Source organism: Pteropus alecto, unplaced genomic scaffold (genome assembly GCF_000325575.1).
Source record: "Pteropus alecto unplaced genomic scaffold, ASM32557v1 scaffold69, whole genome shotgun sequence".
Lineage (NCBI taxonomy): Eukaryota > Metazoa > Chordata > Mammalia > Chiroptera > Pteropodidae > Pteropus > Pteropus alecto.
In genome coordinates, this window is record NW_006494610.1 from 6,016,630 (window position 1) to 6,037,577 (window position 20,948).

At 30.8% G+C, this 20,948-nt stretch overlaps 1 protein-coding gene across 1 annotated transcript in view; it reads left to right on the forward strand.

Moving 5' to 3' along the window:
• SEMA3A (semaphorin 3A) overlaps positions 1-19,340 on the forward strand; it is a 194,634-nt gene extending 175,294 nt beyond the window's left edge. Inside the window, exons 14-17 of the mRNA XM_006925734.3 lie at positions 1,614-1,771; positions 5,158-5,225; positions 17,289-17,431; positions 18,792-19,340. Coding sequence (XP_006925796.1) covers positions 1,614-1,771; positions 5,158-5,225; positions 17,289-17,431; positions 18,792-19,247 — 825 coding nt within the window. The 3' untranslated portion in view covers positions 19,248-19,340. The remainder of the gene's footprint in view (positions 1-1,613; positions 1,772-5,157; positions 5,226-17,288; positions 17,432-18,791) is intronic.
• The last annotated feature ends 1,608 nt before the right edge of the window (positions 19,341-20,948 follow it).

Genomic DNA, 20,948 nt, shown 5'->3' on the forward strand with positions numbered 1-20,948 from the left:
TCCAAAATATTTACAGAAACTCAGAGTGCAGATATAATTGACCTGATAATGTTATCTTACACTTCATAAGTATGTGTTCACCTGTTCTTGTAATCTAAAAATTGTCAAATGTTGGCAAGGAAATCTGGGGATTTCCAGGATGAAAGCGAGCCTGGGATATTCTTTTCTGTAATGATTTTTTGTTATTTATTCTCTGCTAGGTTTCATTGCCAATCTTAATTACATTATATTTAGTATTGTAAAACATTCCTTTCTGTTTAAAAAAATTTTTGAACTACATTAAGAATTGCCTATTAAATGCAACACATTTCATCAAAAAAACAGTTTATCAGTTTAAAATACAATGACAGAAGAAAGTGTCCCTAGCCTTTATTTTCTATTACTGGAAGTTTGATTTCATTAGGTTGTGACTCAGTTTCATTCATGCTCATGGAAATTTTAAAAGTGAGGCATTGTTTCAAGAGAGACAAGCAGTGTTGAAACTAATTTTCTGGATAAATGGACTCATCTCCTGCTTTATGACCTGCAACTTGTTAAGGAGGATAGTGAGAAAGCCTGCGGTGATGTTAAATTGGGCAGAAAAAACACATCAGGTTGCTTGCTAGTGACTGGATTATGCTCTGTGGTACCTGCAAGCCTCCCCTCTATTTCGTTTAGGTAGCATAATTAGCTTTGCAAATTATTAATAGTACTGCAGATTAATTGTAAAATATAAGCTAGTCATTGAGTTGTATTTAATTTTTGATATTTTAATCACATCAGATTTTCATTACAATAATTTGTTGCCATATTTTATTAAACATGCTCATTTTATAGATAAGGAAATGAAGTCTTAGAAAAATTATGTGACTGTCCCAAGGTCACACAGCGAGTTAATGTAGGTTAAGACCTAGAATCCAGGGATCTCTATGCCCAATACAGCATTTTTTCACAACACCTGAGCTTTTGGTTTAAGTCTACTACACGAGTCAGAGTGTACTTGATTCCCCTCTTTGATGATCTTTCAGATAAGAAGTAATTTTGTAGCTTCATTAAAAGTAATCTTCTTAGAGAGTTTAAGGACAAACATTTTACAAATGCTAACACTAAAACTTTGCCCTTTTCCTTCTTACAGAGGGGCAAACTACATCTCAGGCAATGTAATAGGGACATCCAAGAATCAGAAGCAAATGATCCCTGCCTAAAGAATACATGGCATTGTAGATAATCTGATTAATTGAAATTATAAATGGTAGAAGCAAAAATAAATGAGTTATCAAAGAACAAAAAACTAGAATTTCAGTATTACATTGCTCAATGCCCTACTGTCTTTTTAAAAAATATTTTTATTTAAATAATTGACATATAACTATTACTGTCATCCTTTGTCTTCCCTTGATTTTATGCTTATAAAATACACCTGTTTCGATAAGATTAAGTTTTGATCTTACTGTATTTTAAATGGTCACTGCCAGGCCTTTGACAAAACTACCAATAATGAGATTTTTTTCAAAACCCACAAATATAAATTTATCTTTGATAAGATATGTATAAATGCATTTTTTCTTTTTTTAAGAAAAAAGAAATTTGAAAACCAAAATAGCTTTTGTCATAACAGTAAACTCTTTCCACAGCAACAACTATACATCGGCTCCCTGACGGGGGTTGCCCAGCTCCCTTTACACCGATGCGATATTTACGGGAAAGCCTGCGCAGAGTGCTGCCTTGCCCGAGACCCTTACTGTGCCTGGGATGGCTCCTCATGCTCTCGCTATTTTCCTACTGCAAAGAGGTAGGAAAAATATTAAAAATAAATAAAAATATTTGCTATTTATCTCACCTGATTCCATTTTTGGAACAGCTATCTTCATATAAGTATATAACCATTTTCTGATGAATAAAAAGGTTTAGAGAGCTTTTTTTTTTTCTTTCTTTTGAATATTCAAAAGGAAAAAAAAACGTATCATAGAATAATTGGGTACTAAATGTAATGGGACAAATGGTTTTAATAAATTACTGAGGGAAATCTAAAACATCACAATAATATTCTTGAATGTTTACACTTGGAAATTATGAAGTTTTGCAACTTCGCTTTACACAGGGGGAAAACTGAGGGCCAAGGCCCCAGAAAAAGGCACAAAGAACCTAAACTGGGCCTTGTGCTTTTTTACCAAAATGTTCTTTTATCCAAAAATGCTCTTCTTTTTCTATCCAGCAAAATTTTATCCTAGTTTTAAATTTTAATATGGCAACTTATATCCTTGGATGAACAGAAAATAATTTATTTAACTTTAGAGTCTTAGTATACAGGTACCCAATTATAAAAGTTAAGAATTATTTCTAGTTTTGAAGATATCATATTTTTGTACAATGTTGATTAACTAGCATCAAAATATATCTTTATTTTTCCCAAAATATATCTTAATTTGACCTAAGAAATTTAAAAGCTACCATATTATCGTGATATCATTTTGTATTTGCAATATTTGAACTTGAAATATAAAAGTACATAATAAAATATCTATCAATCTGTAGATATGTATTATACAAATATTTTAAGTATATTCTTGGTAATACTTATAAGTATTTTTTCAGTCATGCTTAAATAAAAATTGCTAAGATATACCTAGAAGTTATCTAAAACAACATGCTTATATAAAATTAAATTGCTGTCTGGAAGATTGAATGCATTAGGAACAAACATTTGATCATTTGATATAGTTTTATGTTCAGGAAATACAGTTATACTTGAGGGAATTCTTAGCACATCCTAAAAGTTGTATACAAACTTTATTTACTTTTGCTTTAAAAAATAAAAACATTTTATTTATTTGATAAAATAGTTATTTCAACATGTTCTCTATGGCTCACTTATGGGCTTCCTTTCTCTGTTGTATTTACTAGTATTGAGGAAACAGGCAATGATAGATGAAAGTAATATACAATATCTTGTTAATATAAACCTAAAGATTAATAGTGTACACATTAGCCTACTGAAACATAAAATAGAAAGTAACATCATCAAGCCACTACATTTTAGGACCAATAAAATTTGCTTTGTTTTTTTTATTATAGCTAATATTTTACAAGAAGCTGTTAATGTTGATTTTTGCTGTTGTTGCTAGTAAAGTGTGTTCTACATTAGCTTTATCTCAAATGTTTGGGAAAAAATATTATGAGGAATAAATAACCCTAATGGCTACTAAAATCTGTTGATTATACACTTTAGATAATACTGACTGCAGTGAAAAATAATTTACAATTTAAATCTATCCTATAATTAGTCCATGTGGACTAAAACATAGTTGTCATGTTATTAATATTAAATGTAAATATAGTATTAGCTTATTTCATGTAACAAATACAATTTTCTTAAGGCTTTAACATTCAGGATTAAGATAACACGTTTGTATAACTTTGATTTAACTACCATTTTTGTTGTGAATTTAAAATAAAAAGTGTGGAATTAATGTGTTATTGATTAAAGAAACCATAGATAGTTTAATAAATAGAAATATGTATTTTTACTGCAATCAAATTAAATTATTTGGTTAAAATTTTATGGTTCTTAAAATCTTTTAGCACTATGGGACTTAATGTTACTCGAAAATGTAGAATTAGTGTTTGAAGTAAAATGAGTTTTATTTCCTTTCCATGTGAAAGTGTATACAATTGTCTAATTTAGTAATAATCCATTCTAATTTTGAGACAATTTTAATAAAAACTAAATTTAGAAATCATCACTTCATCTATAATGTTAAAAGCTGTATAGTATTATATATTTGAAATGTGTTTATTGCTTACCTACAATCCAAGATTGTTAACACGTTTTTGCTGTGCCTTGCAGATTTTACTTAACCCAACTTTATTTGTCTCTGGAAAAGATGTTTAGAGGCCTCACATTTATGTATTCTTTGTGATGGCTTTTTTCAAAAGCTTAAATTGCAGTAAAAATGCCTTCTCAGATGCTTTGTGGTTCGTGTTTCACAAGTTCTCTTGTTGGCTCAATTTTGAAATGTGCAACATCTGTTGATAGTCTCACCAATTCTACAAATAGAAATCTATAAATACTTCGGAGTTCTAAATTTATGAATACAGTAACAAATTCCATGTTTGCAATTTTCAATGGCCTTTATGACAGATCTTTCGAGGGATGATAACTAACTTTATGGCAAGACAATATCCATTAAAATAGATTCAGAAAACAGTTGGACAAGTGTCTCCAATCTTTTCCAGTCTGTGTTACACATAGCCAATCTCCATTTTTATCCTCTTTCTCAAATACACATCTAGTTTGCACCACAATGACTAGAGCCAACCTCCTCCCCAGTCAACAATTATCAAAGTGCAGAGAGGACACCTAGTTTGGACTGCAGCTAACATGACCTGAGCAGTAGAATGTAGGAGAAATTCATTTAGATTTTTATAGTAAATCTGGCTTTTCTTTTAGTGGTAAATTCATTGTCTTCTCCCTCACTTTCTTCTGACAAAAGTAGGACTTGATCTCAATATTTGTTGCTTTTCTTCTTTTATTCACTTCAAAGGTAAATCGGTTTGCAATCATAGCTATACGATCATTGATAAATCTTTTATTTTAAAAAGATTGATATAGCAACAAAAATGGAAAATAAAAAATTAATTTAAAATAGAATTCATTTTCTTAATTCTTTTAGATTTAACAAAAGTCTATTTCAGAAATCATGTGTATGTGTTAAGAGAAAGAGAACACACATGTGAATTTTAATTTTCAAGCTTACTCCTTCATTTATAATCAGAATAAACATTAAATTCTGTTTATTGAAGAAATGGATTGCTAGTCTATATTTTGTGCTTTTTCTTCAAAATTTAAGCTGCTAAAAATTTAGGAGTTTCTAGATGTTAGATTCTTATTGATTGGCATCCAGTAGCAAAAAAAGCCATGAATTTTCTGTTATCAATGCTTAGAAAGACTTTTAACACATTGCCAGTACAATTGTATACTATTTCCCATTTTGATTATCTTGGAGACTGCTCTTACAGGTATAATGAGCTGCTTTTAAAAAATCTTTTATTCAGGTGTAGATGCATCTCTTTCGATAAGCTCTTAGAGTTTTGATTTTTGATACTTCTTAATTTTTATGACAAATTCCCAAGAGAGAATAGAGATACAATAATACTTTTTAAATGTAATTGTTTTAGACGAACAAGACGACAAGATATAAGAAATGGAGACCCACTAACTCACTGTTCAGACTTACAACATCATGGTAAGTTACAACATTTTTCATCTTTCAACCTGTTAACGCTAGGATAAAATCTTAAGAAATAATGCATATCTACACGCATTTATGCAGGGCACACACCTCTCCCAGAATACTTATAGAAATGTAAATAAAGAGAATGAAAATCTGGGAGAAAGAAAATTCTAAAGAACACAAAGCACTGAAGTATGTCTTATTATTGCAAGTATGATCAAGTCAAGATTTTAGACTCTTATGAAACTTAAAGCTCAATTTCCTTACATTAACAAAAAGTTTAGGTACATGTTTTCATATATAGTAGTGACATGAGAGTAGTAGGCAACAAAAATATTTAAATATATCGAAGAAGAAAGTGTATTAAAATAAACCATGCAAAGTATTCATTAATATACCGATGATATAAACCTTATGTATTGTTTTGGGGTATCCTCGTCAAGTAGAAGATAATTCTGATGTTTTCACACTGATTTACTAATAGAATATTCTCTTGAACTGGGGATTTTAGACCAAATTTATTTTATGCCTCCTAAAAGATGTCAAGGCCAATTTAATGTCAGGTTACTTATTTAATGCTGAAATACCAACCAATCTTAATTAAAAATGCAGTAAAATTGTAGTATACCTCACTTCCCCACTGTGACCCTTTACAAAAATAACAATGAAGCTGTGCTTCCCTCTGCTGGTGAAACTTATCAATGGCATCACTGCTAATGAATATAGTTAAAAATGACTAGAATGTAAAATACACACATTTTACATGTAATTGAACATAATTATCATATTAACTTTTTTTGGTGCCTTTTACATTAATCCTAAAAGAAGGTCTGATATTTTTTATCAATTAACTTGGATTTCATTAACTCATTCTGCGTGTGGAATATTCATGTTTCATGCATGTTATGAAAGAACACACACTACACAAATTGCACCCTAGCATGTGTTCCAAAACCTAGCTACCTTTCTGAAAGTCAGATCCCCTGTTGTATATCCTATATGTGCTGGTGTGTGATTCAAAAATTCTCACAGGGTTGTTTGGAAGATACCCATACCAGTAAACCATACATTGAGCCTATATTTTGGATCCATTTTGCTTGCAAAAAATTTTTTTACCAAGGATTTTCCTGTCTGTTATTGTTCTCATTATTAAAAAAAAAAAAGTAGTACTAAACTGAAGCAAATGTTATGAATTTTTTCTTTATACAGGTATAGTACATTATTGACACACTGTTCTTAAATTTTTCAAATGACATAACTCAATTGGACAATAAAACTCATTAGTCTTCTATTAATCTATACCATGTAAAAATTTTGAATTATGATCAGCACCATTTAAGCAATACAGTATTATGAAATATTAATTCATTATACTAAAGAATCTATTCGCTTAGCTACTGAGAAGCTAATGATTATAACTGGAAGGAAAAGAAGCAAGGCGATGTAAGTAGAGCTCACTTTCAATCAGACTTTAATCTCTTTATTAAAATGGACATTGTTATGTTGCTCATTCTTATATCTCTAGAGCTACAACAGATACAACATTGTCGACATCATAATAAATAACATGCAGATATTTAATAAATATTTGTTGAATAAATTATCCAAATATTTCAAGCTACAGCATAAATACTTATCGTTTTTGTTTTTAGTAGAGATTTGAACTAAATAACATCTATTATTTACTGTAAAAATTATTTAAGTCATACATTGTTATTATTAACACCATCATATTCAGAAACAAAATCTCTTAAGAAATCTCAACCAGTGAATTAACTAATAAACAATTATCATATACAGTATATGAAAGATATTGTGCTATGCTTTAAAGATTACTGGAGAATTTCATGTATAAATATATATTTATATTTTACTGATAACCAATTATTTGTATAATACAATATAATATTTTTAATTTTAATACAATATTTTACTGATACATCTATTTGTTTAACAATCCAATATCATCAAAGACCCAGTTAGTATTTTTTAAAAATTATATATATATGAATCATGAATGTTCATATACATGGAAAAGCTGATCAAAGGCATATTTTTTTTTAAATGAGAGTGTAGATAAATTAATGCTGTTGACTGTTGAATGAATGAGCACTAGAGAGTATTTCAAATTTTAAAGTTGTTTTGATGAAATTGGAGTTGAAAAGACTAAAAATTGGGAATATTTAAGAACTGCTTAGCTATACAAAGTAAAACGAACGTGAATCAATTTTTCTTGTAATTCTTCAATCAGAATGCATTTGGTAGGGGTAAGGGGAATTGTTGTGGTTCATTATTACTGGGCTGTGTGTGTGTGTGTGGGGGGTGGGTGTGTGCGTGTGTGTAAACAACTCTAAGTAGATGCTTGTGATATATGGGAGGAAATGGTAAAATCATCCAAGAAGCTCTGCAGCAATAAAACATTCCTTTTTTCAAAGGCCTCTTTATTTCTGTCTGCTTGTACTGATAATTGACCAAAAGTAAGATTATAGTAAATTTCAAATGTTTGGAAACTAAGTCAGGCATTCCCACATGGCCAGGCTGAGGCTTCCCATTAGGAATCCGTGAATTATCTTGGAATAGGTGTTATCAATATTTAAAAATGAAATGGGCAAAAACTCAGAGGCCAGCCCTGTTATGTCATATATGCTGTCTTGTTAATGTCACATCTCACATTGAGTAAAACATATGTGCTCATATGGAAACATATAAAGATATGAGATGTTTTCACAGAAAGCTGCTAAGCAACTTGAAGCTAAATCAGTTCCAGCTGTAATGGTAAACATATTTTGTAACACTCTATATTTTACATATCCTGAGGTTTTAATAGAGAGACTATATAAAATAACTCAGAATTAAGTGGAAGAAATTTTACTCTCGATGAAACCTTTAACAATCACTCAGCGCTCTGCTCCCTCTAGTTAAAGAGCGCACTAATAGTGAGTTGGCCTAGGTGAAATATAGAAGAATCCAGCCCCCCTTTCCTTGATCCAGCATGCTCTCTTCCGTCACTGGTGGCCATTCACCTAGGAAAGTTTTAATACAAAACCCTAAGTATGTATGTGCTGGCAGATCTTCTTGTCTCACTACTCACACCTCATACAGAATACTAAAGAGAAATCTCGGGTTATTTTCAATATGTTCCCTTCCTTAAAATAACTGTTGTACACAAAACTGGAGCTGGTCTGACTTTGCATTCAAGAGTGCAAGTGGCTGAGTCAATTTACCTTTAAACTACCTCCCATGCCTTCTTCTTTACTACAAAAGAAAGAGCCATGCTATGATCTACATGTCCAGAGAAGAAAAAGCTTCAACATGAGTAACATTTTTTTAAAAAATTAAAATCATCTAATATTTTTGAATCTTTGAAATATTTAATACTCTAACTTCTAGTTTAATATCATCTTTGAATTTTACTTTGTAATATTTCTCTGGGCTGTTCCACATACATTCATTTTCTTTCTAGCATCTCATAGTAAAATTTCCATAGAATTCAATCTTCTTAAGTGTCTCCACACTTAGCTCAATTTATGTCTTGGTTGGCATCAAAGTCATTCCAAAATTTCATAAAATATCTTTGGCAGTGTCATCCTAATGGTCTGAAGAGCTGTAAATTTAGTACTTTGTAGCAATGCTAATCTGGTCTGTGCCTTGGCTTCTTTTATACATGTAGAAAATCCAACTGTGAATCTGAGCATTTAGCCCAAGAGAATCTTCAAGATTTGATAGATGAACATGACGTCAGCCCTAAAAAAATCCCTAATTTTAATAAATTACCAAATTGTATCAAGTCTAAGATGTCACTATATATAAGATGCACCATTATTTTATGTACTACTAAGAAAAAAAAATTGCTCAAGATAAGCAATCTTATAAGATGGCTCCAGTATCAAACCAAGGCACAATATGTTTCAGTATTAGCACAAAGGGGAAATAAATTCCAATGCAGAAAAAGATGAGGAAATTTGCTTGTTTTAGCCATAATCGTGGACAGTGGAAAGGGGTAAAAACACTTCTTGAAACAGGGTGGCACTCATGAAGGTTTACTTTCTGAATTCATTCCAACAACCTCAGACAAAATTTTAATTTAAAGAAGTATCAGTTTAGTAGGGTCTCATGTGTCTGGCAGAAGAACCGTTTTTTCTGAAAGAAGGTAACTTCAACTCAGATCAAGAGCAACTGTAAGACACATTCTGATATCAGAAATCTTAAAATATAAAGAAGCATGCATCTAGAATGAACTTACTGCATTATTATCTTCTTTAACTTTTGTAAACCTTTTTTGAAACTATTTCGCTGGACATAATCATCACAATAACTATCATCTGACAGTACCTTAGGCAAATAATCCAATTATTTATAGTATATATGTATAAAACATGCATATACAGTTTGAATAAGAAGTTTCAAATATTTATGTCATCATTGTTCTTAATTAAAGTTTTTAAATATGTCATTAAAGATCACTCAAGTGTTTTTACACCTATAATTTAAGCATTGTAAACAAAGTTTTTAAAGCATGCTATATTTTTTTAAGTTCCAAGCTTATAAGGAAAGCATATTAAAATGCAAGATGGTATTTTTATTATTGTTTATGGAAATTTTCTGCATCCACAAATGGGTGTTTTCCACCATCTCCTATCATATCTCTTGGGAAAAAATAAACATCAAAGTTTATGTTTTCTGTTTTTAAATGTAAAAGTTTTATGATAATTTTACTCGTGCATATAGATTATATGTGCTTTCTTGGTAAAGCATTTGCTATAAAATCTTGAAAATAATACATAACAGATGTTCAATATAAATAAATTAATATTACAGTAGATATCTTCATATTAGTGTTGTTTTTTAAGTAACTGAGTTTCGGGCTGCTCCATATTAAGAAGCACTGTAGCTTTTGGCATCACAAGATATTAAGCACAGTATTAAATATAACTATTCAAATGGTCTCATAGTTAACTTCCTAATACCTCAATTTCATTTCCATATTTTGAATTAATAAATCTCTAAAAAATGAAATACTAGTTACTTTCTCTGAAACAATAATTACTTATGAACAATAAAATTAAAATACCCTGGTCATTTCTGTCTATTTATCCATCTACCTATCTATATACCAACAAGAAGATTTTAAATACAAACCCACAGGAATCTGTGGATTCAAGGAAGATTGCAAACTACTTTATAAAATTCTAAATGCTTTACACTGGTTGATAAGTATTTCTATCACTGTTGAGGGATCTTAATTTACAGCATATAGCAAAGTAGTTTAAAATGTAAATTTATTTTAGCAAGTTGATAAATGATAAGTTTAAGCTTTCTTTAAGATTTTATTGGTTAAATTTTTTCTGTATTTGATAAATTGTTATATTAAGCACATGGACTTTAAAATATACATATGCATGAATTTCTAGGTGCATTCATGCAAATTAGCATTCAACAAACATTTATAGAGAAACTAGTTGGCATAAGAATCATACAAAACATTAGAGAAGCATTATACTAAACATTACCTTGACAAATAAACAGGATCCTTGTCATATAGCTTAGTACATATTATAGAATTTGTTTTAAGTACATTACAGTATATCAGATTAAATCAATTGTTAGACATCTTAGTAGTCAGACCCAAAGATATACATGAATGTTAAAAATTAATTGAAACTTTTTGTCTTCAATTTTTTTTTTATTTTAAAATATTTTACATGTTTCCAAGAGTCATTGATTCATCTGTGAAATGCCTTTTCAGCTAATGCTTCTGAAAGAGATCTGATGCATTCATTCGAAGCCAAGTTAGAGTCTTTTCTATCAATAAAGCATCTGTTGTATTTCTAGAGAAAATCATCTAGAATCCAGTAAGGAAAATCTGAGTAATGATGTTTATACTCAAGACATGTATATCTGCAGTTTCCTATGTCACCAAGAATTGATGGGCAACACTTCCTTTCCTCCTTTTCTTGACCTTTTCTCAATATTGTTGAGAAAAAATTTATACTGTAAAATATTAAAATTAAATGTGATAAAAGCAATTGGAATTAGATTTCTCTTTATGTAGTTCAGCAACTAAATATTTAAAATAATTTACCACCATCTGCCCCTCCTCCAAGTTAAATTTTACTTCTATTTTCATTCTTTGTGAAATTCAATCTTTTAATAACCTAAAGGAGAGGACATCAAAAGCGTTAACAGAGATCAAATAGTTGAATAAAAATGTGGTTCACTACCTCACCCATCTCTGTCTTTTGTATATGACATCAAATTTTCTAAGATTCTAACATTATTAACATTTCAATCTTGGGAGACATTTACGGGGTTAAAATGGAGATTGAAATAAATGGAAAGCTGAAACATGATGCCTTCTGTTTCTGCTATATTGGAAGAGAATCAAATACTAAATAAGGCCTTTAGCAACATGATATTTCTGGCCAAATGATGGATATCATGACTTTTTGTTGTTACAAAAGGAAGCAATTTATTTAACTTCTTTCTTTCCTCCCATTTCTTCTGGTTTATTAGGCTCATTTCATTTCCATAAATTATCCCACTAAAAGAGGAAATGATTAATTGAAGATTGCTTCCTCAGAAACATTATTTCTAGTCATTAACTGCTGCTACATATTGTAACATTGTGTTATTCAAACACACTACGGTGCTTTTAAAATAATTTTAATGTTTGTTGCTTCTCAATTATTTTGCTCTAACTATTCAATTCAACCCATGAGAATTCATTATGCTGATTTAACAACTATATCCTCTTGTCTACTAATAATTTTCATGACAAAAGTTTGTATTCAAAACAGTTGCTTTCTTCTAAGAGAGGAAATATATTTTAAAATGAATTAAATTGAGATTGCTTTCTTTCTGGAAATCTACAATATTACTCCTTGACACAGACATCCTTTGGAGGTGTAAGTGTCCCCAGAGATGTGAGAATGTATTTATATGATTTATCAAATCTCTTTCTCTTCTTATTATTCCATATTTGGAATTTTGCATTTGGAATATACTTGATTAGACATCATCTTCTACCGTATCTCAAAATCAACTGTTGTAGCATTCTAAAATGACAAATTTAGAAGATTTGAAATATTTACATTTAACAGTGGTTTAATGATATATTCTGTCAAAATCAGGGTATAAACCCTAGGCCCTTTTTAATTGATCAAATTTTAAATCATTTTTTAATAAAATTATGATAACTGTTTTGAGGATGTCAAAGTTACATGAGATTCAGCTTTCGAATGCAGAGTAAATAATTACCTGCATTTGCCATTCACCAAACATCAGCTAAGGGTTTATGACTGCCTCGTGCTAGGATTATAGAATGCAAAATATAGAGGAAGATAACCAGATTAGTAAATAATTATAACAAATAAGGCTACATGTTCTCTAAAGATATATGCAAAAAAGAGGTTTTTAGGAGGCATAGAATGCTTTCTTTGATGGCGGTGGGAGAGCAGTGTTAATATTGGGAAGGTATTCAATTTGTTTTAGTTTGAATTCTCAATAAAAGATTTTAAGTTTTGAATTATCAGTTGAAACTATCATTAAGAAAAGCAATAACAATATCATCTTACATATTTATGACTATTTCTGTGTAGACATATTTTTAAGAACAATAAAAAAGATGTTAAAAAAGAATTTAAAATTTTGTTATTAGTAATTGTTAAGTAACTAATATATTAATATATTTCAAACAATATGCAATTGTTTGATTAAAAACAAAGATAAAATAAAGATATCAATAATGTAATACAGGCAAAGCAGGTTTGCTGACAGAGAACAAAACCAGGCATGCAGGAAGAACAGATTTACCAAGAAGTCATAGGAATAAGATATTAAATTTTGTAACAGTTTTTTTTTCTCGCCAATATAGAGGGGAAAATGTGATCAATTGATGAATCACAAAGTTCATTAAAAAAATCAATTGTTCAAGAAAAGCTCAACAGTGTCTAAAAACTAACATCAAAAAGAAAAAAAAGAAAACATTTTCAAAATTGAATATAGAGAAACAGTACAATGCAACGAATACCATACTCAGTAATATTGGAACAAAAACACAGTAAGCAAACCCATGGTGTATTGCTTTTGTTCCCTCAACATAAGTCAGAAGGACCTCACACAACACAATTCAGTAAAATCAATTATATGATGGGATTAACACAACATGTTACATATAAAATGCTTGCAAATCAACTTGTTTAATCCAGAGGGAGATTATAGATTATACTTACCCTGAACATGCAAGATTTCATATCCTTCAGGAAATCTTTAATGAACAATGTTTTCTCAGTTGAACTTTTGATGTATACTGAATAATTATGCATTCAATAGTATATACTTTGAAAAATACTTATAGCATAACTGTATTATGTTACTACTTCTTTGCAGAGCTCTTTGCTTTAATAAACAGTTGATACAATAGTAAATTTGCATCCTAAGAAAATATTGAAAATCTAGTAAGTTTAGAAGACAAAAATCAAAATATTTTCTCTGTTTGTAATTTTGTTTTTTTTTTTTTTTGAGAGAGAGAGAGACAGAGAGACAGAGACAAAGAGAGATTGAGAAGCAAAGAGAAGAAAGGAGGGAGGGCCTAAAGGAGAGGAATACATTGGTATTGGACCTCTAATGTTTCTACTTAGAATTTACTCAAGCAGGGGAGAAGAAGGGTTAGGGAAAGGAATAAATATTTATTATGTGGCTTTTAATTATTCTTTCTGAAATACTTACCAGGGATCTGTTTATATGGTTAGGTATGGGAAAATGTTTACAGGTTGTTACATCTAAGTGCCCCAATATATAAACGTTTGGTTGAAACCACTTTAAATGAAAATTCTGGTCCTAAATCAAAAGTTACTTATGATAGAAACATTCTGCTGCAGAAGGATTAAAACAACCATATTCAGTGTAAATTTAATTTTTGCAATTATTGCTGATGACAGGACTCAACAAAACATAAAATAGGAGAATCTCAAACCAAAGAAAGACACCGGTACCTCTGCATACTGACTATTCTTGAAGTTAATGAGACAGGACTTTGGCTCACTGCTTACTAACTAGAAGATTTTTCTTGTTCTTTTTATTTGGACAAAGGAGACATAGAAAAGGCCAAGTTAGAGGAGAATAAATCCTTAAGGTATTGGCAAGAGTCATTATCAAGGCAAACTAACTAACAGCACCACGCCAATGTACCACATATACCAGTTGTGGTTCTTACCTTATTCAGATGGAAAAGTACCTGAATATCATAATGTTCTTGAAGAAGTCCGTGACCTTTTATTATATTTAACTAGAAACAACTTGGTGTAAGTCCTTGATTAAATCAAACACTATATTAGATTCTACTATAGATAAGTAGCAGATAAAATGAAATATTTTAAAATTAAAGAACACATCTATTAAGAGAATTTCAGTATGTGTGTGCACGTGTGTGCGCACATTAGGAAACATTTGCTGTCACCAGGGAAAATCGAAGAAGAGAAACTAAAAGCCGAACAGGTTTCCCAGGACTGTAAGGAAGGCTAACAGGAAGCTCTCTGAGGACCGGATAGTATGATGATATTAACAGGGAAGAAGACAATTTAGTGATTTTTTAAAAAAATGTAACCAATTGATGTTATATTAATAATTAACTCTCGTTTCTTATTATACAAGTTACATTATTATTCTTAGATATGTGGAAACTAGCATACTGAAGTATTTAAACAGGGTTCTGTGTTTGACAGCAATAACTTACATCTTGTATTTCTATAGATGTAATGTAGATTAGGAGAGAAACAAGTCAGTTATTGTCATAAATTTCTACTAGAAATGAGAGGCATGGCTGGTAAACTAGAAAATATTAGTGAATGACTATGTCGTTTGTTTCTAAATCCAATGGATGTTTTCTATGTATCTTATAACCCATTACTATTTAGAGACTGAATGAAAAGTGTCTTCCTAAAAGTAAAATGATTTCTTTTATTTTTTATTTTATTGGAGTTAGGACATTTAACATGAGATCTACCCTCTTAAAATATTTTAAGTGTACAATAGTTTTATTGTTCGTAATAAGCACAATTTTGTACAGCAGGTATCAAAATCTAATTCATCTTACATAATGGAAACTATATACCCATTAATTAGGAATTTCACATTTTCCTTTTCTCACAGCCCTAGGCAACCACCATTCTACTCTTAGCTTTCAGGAATCTGACTATTTTTAGACAGCTCGTATAAGTGGGATCATACAGTATTTGTTCTTTTGTGACTGGCCTATTTTTCTTAGCATGTCCTCAAAGTCCATCCATGCTGTTGCCTATAGCAGATTTCCTTCTTTTTTAAAGGCTGAATAATATTCCTACTAAAAGGATTTATAAATCAAAAGAGTTTAAACTGCACAACAATTAGCAGGAAAAGAAATGTTTTCAGTGGAAATTGTATTGACCTCTGTGACAAGACATTCTCATTGTTCAAGGTAGCTCTTGAATCACAGGAGACTTTTCAGCCCCTGTCGAGAATAGAGATTCACTTTATTTCTATTCAGGGAAGCAGATCTCTTGTAGACTAGCAGAGCAACATGTGCCATATCCATTTAACCAAAGACATACTAATTTCAGAGGATAAAGAAAAATACTACCATGTTCAATGTAGATCTTGAAAAAGATATGTGTGTGTGTGTGTGTGTGTGTGTGTGTGTGTGTATGCATCTCCAATATGAAAAAAAAGTGACTTTGAATTAGTTAAATGTTTCTTATATTTTGGTCACTTCCTATTTCTTTTCCTATTTCTAGGAGATTGATCTTTTAAATCAATAGAGTAAAAGGCACTGAACTCCAGAGATAGCAAATGGAGGCAGAAGGTGGATTGTAAGAAGGGTGAGACTAGGAGATGATGGACGTAGGCCGTGTACGGAATTTGAATTGAAGCAAGGTTTTGGAAAGTTTTAAACCTAGTGAGAGCAAATCATATTGTCTATGACAGACAAAAGTACTCAGTTGATTATAATGAGAGTAAAACTGTCAAAGTGATGCCAAAAAAGGGGGAAAACTTGTTTAAATTAAAAATTTAGCTAAGTTTGAAGTAGAGAGCAAAAATTTTCATCTGTCTTCACTGTCACTCTATGCATGTGAAAATATATTTATTATTTTCTAAATTAATTTAATGAGTTCCAGATTGTACAGGATGTCATAATGGAAACAGGATTATACAAGATAATGAGTTCCTTTTTTTTTTTTTTGATAAATGAGTTTTACCTAGACTCCCTATCTCGTACTTTTGATCTTAACTGTGTTTTATTTACCACATTGAAGGAGGTTGCATAAAGGGTAAAATAATAGAAACTTAATCAGGAAACAGGTTTCCTTACTGCTGCATTTTATTACATACTCCTGCCATATTCTTTAGCCTAATTCTTGAAAATCTTAAAAGATGTCTCATTTTAAAATAAGGACAAACTGAAACCACATTGCATTATAACTGCATCTTTCTTCTGTGCCATCTCAAACATTTCACACCAATTGATCTTCTGAACAAACTTGGGGATTATTTAAGAGTTATTGTAAGGGAGTATAAACTTCCCAAACTTTACCTCTTATAAAATACTAGATAAACATTGGTTTGTGAATGTAATTTTACAAATGAAAAACAAATACAAAGAGGCAAAAATCTTGTTTGTTTGTTTTTTTCCAAAAGCCCAGTCAAATAATTTTCATTGTAGAGAATAGTATAATATGAAGTAGCCCAATTAGTCAGAACATAGAATTTTACAGTGAAAATAATTTCGTGGAAAGTATTATCATGGCATATAAAGGTATATAGTTATACTGCACATATGACTGATTTTGTTAATGTAATGCTATTTTCTGATACACAAATATCTGCATATGCTTTTTATAACCCATACCAAAACAATTAGTCTATTTTGATAAGCACTTGGGTTCTGAAACTTTACATCCTCGAAATTTCTGTCATCAATTAATTTCGAAAAGACTTCCAACATGGCTATAAATTTATCTCCAGAGTTTCCAAATAAATACTTTGGAAAGTTGAGTTTACTTTTCTAATATTTTCTTGTTTCATTTCCTCATCACCCAACAGATAATCACCATGGCCACAGCCTCGAAGAAAGAATTATCTATGGAGTAGAAAATAGTAGCACGTTCCTGGAATGCAGTCCAAAGTCACAGCGAGCTCTGGTCTATTGGCAATTCCAGAGGCGAAATGAAGAGAGAAAAGAAGAGGTATAGGAATGAATTTGACTGGATTATTTCTAATATGTTCTAAGTGAGCCCAGCATGGTTGACTTGAGGAGGAGGAAAGTACTGTGAATCTTTATCCTTTTCCTAACCCAATAATCACTCATTCATTAAATAAGTGTTTATTGAAGCCTGATTATATGACAGGCTTATTTTAGGAGCTGGAGAAACAAAGGTAAGCTGGAAGACTTTTGTCCCAGAAGCCCTTTGGGGATATATTTTAGTCTTTTTTCTTTACGCGTTATCTACAAGGCAATTATGTTATCTATATTGTCTTCAAAAAATCAAATCCTCATACTAATTTTAACTTTTGTTCAATTAATGCCGCTATAAAAACGTGTATTTCTTTTTCCATTCACTTTCAAATGAGGAGGGAGAGGTTTGGGGAAGGGAGTAGTAGGTTTAGGATGAAGGATCTAAGGTCCCAGTATGAATTCTGATATGAACCATGCATGTAGCATCAGATAGATCTTCTCCTTAAATGGATACGTTTATTCCTCTGTAAATTAAAAAAAAAAATACATATATATATATGTATATATATATGTATTTTTTTTTTAATGTATACACAGAAATTCTCAGTGAGTACTCTGAGCTTCAATGCTTTTTAAAAGCATTAAATAACGGTAACCAGACTATGTGGGTGATTTGTAAATGTATTACACGCAGACAATTTTACAAACATAATCTGAATATGAAGGTAAAAATCCTCCCATTATCTTTTTTGACATGTGAAGCAGTCTTTAAATGATAATCATATCATACAAATGTCAGGGTTGATTTTATACTTTACTAGTTTAAACTTTCAGGATCTCTTTTGTAAACTGTATTCAAAATAAAAATGAGGTAAGATATATTCAAAAGCATATCTTCATTTTTTATGTCACATATAAGACATAAGAAATTGAATAAATAATTAAGCATGTAACCCCTGATTTTTGTATTTTTTCCCAAATCTTATGTTAATTACGATGTTGCATTGTCTTCTAATATCATGGTTTTGTATTTCCAATGCCAATATTTAATGTTAACTTTTTCAAATATTTATATGCCTTGTTTCAAACATGTAAATAAAGTATATCTTTGTACTTTTCTCCCATTATCTTGAATATTTTAAATTATTATAATGAGAAATTTAATTAAAACAGTAGACAAACAATATTTTGCAATGCATCTTAAAAACAACTGACAGAAATTTATAACTTTTTTTTTTCTGATGGGAAAATGTTCTCATATCTCTAAGCTAGAAATTTTATTAACTGTTAAAGTGTGCCCCAACACAGTTTCAGAACTTACTTTTTTAAAAATATGTATATATTTTACTGCCTTTTGTTTCTTCTGCTAGATTAGAGTGGATGATCATATCATCAGGACAGAACAAGGCCTTCTACTGCGTAGCCTTCAGCGGAAGAATTCAGGCAATTACCTGTGTCATGCCGTAGAGCACGGCTTCATGCAAACTCTTCTTAAAGTGACCCTGGAAGTCATCGACACAGAACATTTGGAAGAACTTCTTCATAAAGATGATGATGGAGATGGCTCTAAGACCAAAGAAATGTCTAACAGCATGACCCCCAGCCAGAAGGTCTGGTACAGAGACTTCATGCAGCTCATCAACCACCCTAACCTAAACACAATGGATGAGTTCTGTGAACAAGTTTGGAAAAGGGACCGAAAACAACGTCGGCAAAGGCTAGGACATACCCAAGGGAACAGTAACAAATGGAAGCACTTACAGGAAAATAAGAAAGGTAGAAATAGGAGGACCCACGAATTTGAGAGGGCACCCAGGAGTGTCTGAGCTGCATTACCTCTACAAACTTCAAACAAGTAGAAACTTGCCTAAGACAATAACTGGAAAAAATGCAATATACATGAACTTTTTTCATGGCATTATGTGGATGTTTACAATGGTGGGAAATGCAACTGAGTTCCACCAATTATAAATTAAGTCCATGAGTAACTTTCCTAACAGGCTTTCTTCTTAACACCAACACGTAATAGTGGTCAGGTGAACGCAGATGTTCACTTTTAGCAGACTTAATGTTTCCTATGGGATTTCATTGTACAGGTTTCGCTTTCTTCTTTGCCTGAGAAATAAAAATGTCATTTTCCATATTGCCATCTAAAGAAGAAAAATTGCATCAGCAAAGCCATTTTATTGAACTAAAACTTTAAAATAAGCTGCATGGATTTACTAAGCTGATGAATATTCCAAAACGTAGTTGGATTTGAGGATCTTTTTTGTCTACCAGCACTCGTGTTTATATGTACTGGAGGAGTAAAATGATACTGAATGAAATGGTCTGTGGAAATATAAAAAACATAAACCATCCATCATCCAGAAGAAAAAATGGAATACACTGATCTACTACTGATGTCTTCTTTCAGCTTTGATCTAAAGATGTATTTTATTAAAACTATAATTTAAATGTACCATGACAAATATGCAGTAAAATTTAGCTCTTTTCTAAGCTAGAATAGGTTTTTGTCTTACAATTACTGTGCTATATAGTTTTTGTTGTAAAAATTCCAATTGTGTGCTGCTTTTTTTTCAACGTTTTGGTTTTAGTTCTGCAAGAGGGATAGCTGATACTGTTTTAGAAACACATATACATCATTAACAGTTAATTCCTAAAATTCAGATGTAAATTATGCTTTATTTCTCTGAAGATATCAAACAAATAACACCTCTCCTTCTTTAAATATTATCTAAACTAGTTTTAACCTGTATAATGTCCTTTAAAAAAACAGAGCATTTAACCAGCAAAAAAAAAGGAAGAAACAGATCCATTTGTTAAATTCACTTTGTTGTACCTAATGGATCAATAAGGAGAAAAGGAACTGCATATTTCATAATATTAATAAGCATTATCTTAATATAATGTTAATAGCAAATGTCTCGTAATTCTGTCCTGAAACCCGGCGATATTCGAGACATAAATATTCATTCTCATGATTCCACTGGGAATTACATCTGTGCTAATTTTTTTCAAAAAAGATCAGTAATATTCATAACATGTTGAAAGCAAATTTCTCAACTGTTTGCATCTGTATCAGCTGCCTCTTATTTCACATTGATTAAGACAATTATCTGTCTAAAGAATGCAAATTCTTTTCATATTAATGGGAGTGAATTTTATACAAACTATTTTCCAGGACACTGCCCATACTTAGAACATGTAAAACTCTTGGTCTCCTACAACAACTTATAAAATAAGATAAAAGATTATTAACTAAGGTCTTGCCTTCTTCATTTTCTTAAAATGATTCCTTGAGAATCACTGACTTCAAGATGTAAAAAACTGTCAGCATTACAACAGTTTCTTTTGTATTACACTCACCTTGCCAGGAATCCTTCCCCAGATCCTTGATCACACATAAAAATGCAAAAGAAACATCCTATTGCTGATGAAAGCAGCATCGAAATTCTAACTCTGTCTTGGAATAATAATTCACGCAGAATTACTTTCTCACCTCAGACTAGTTCATTTTACAAATT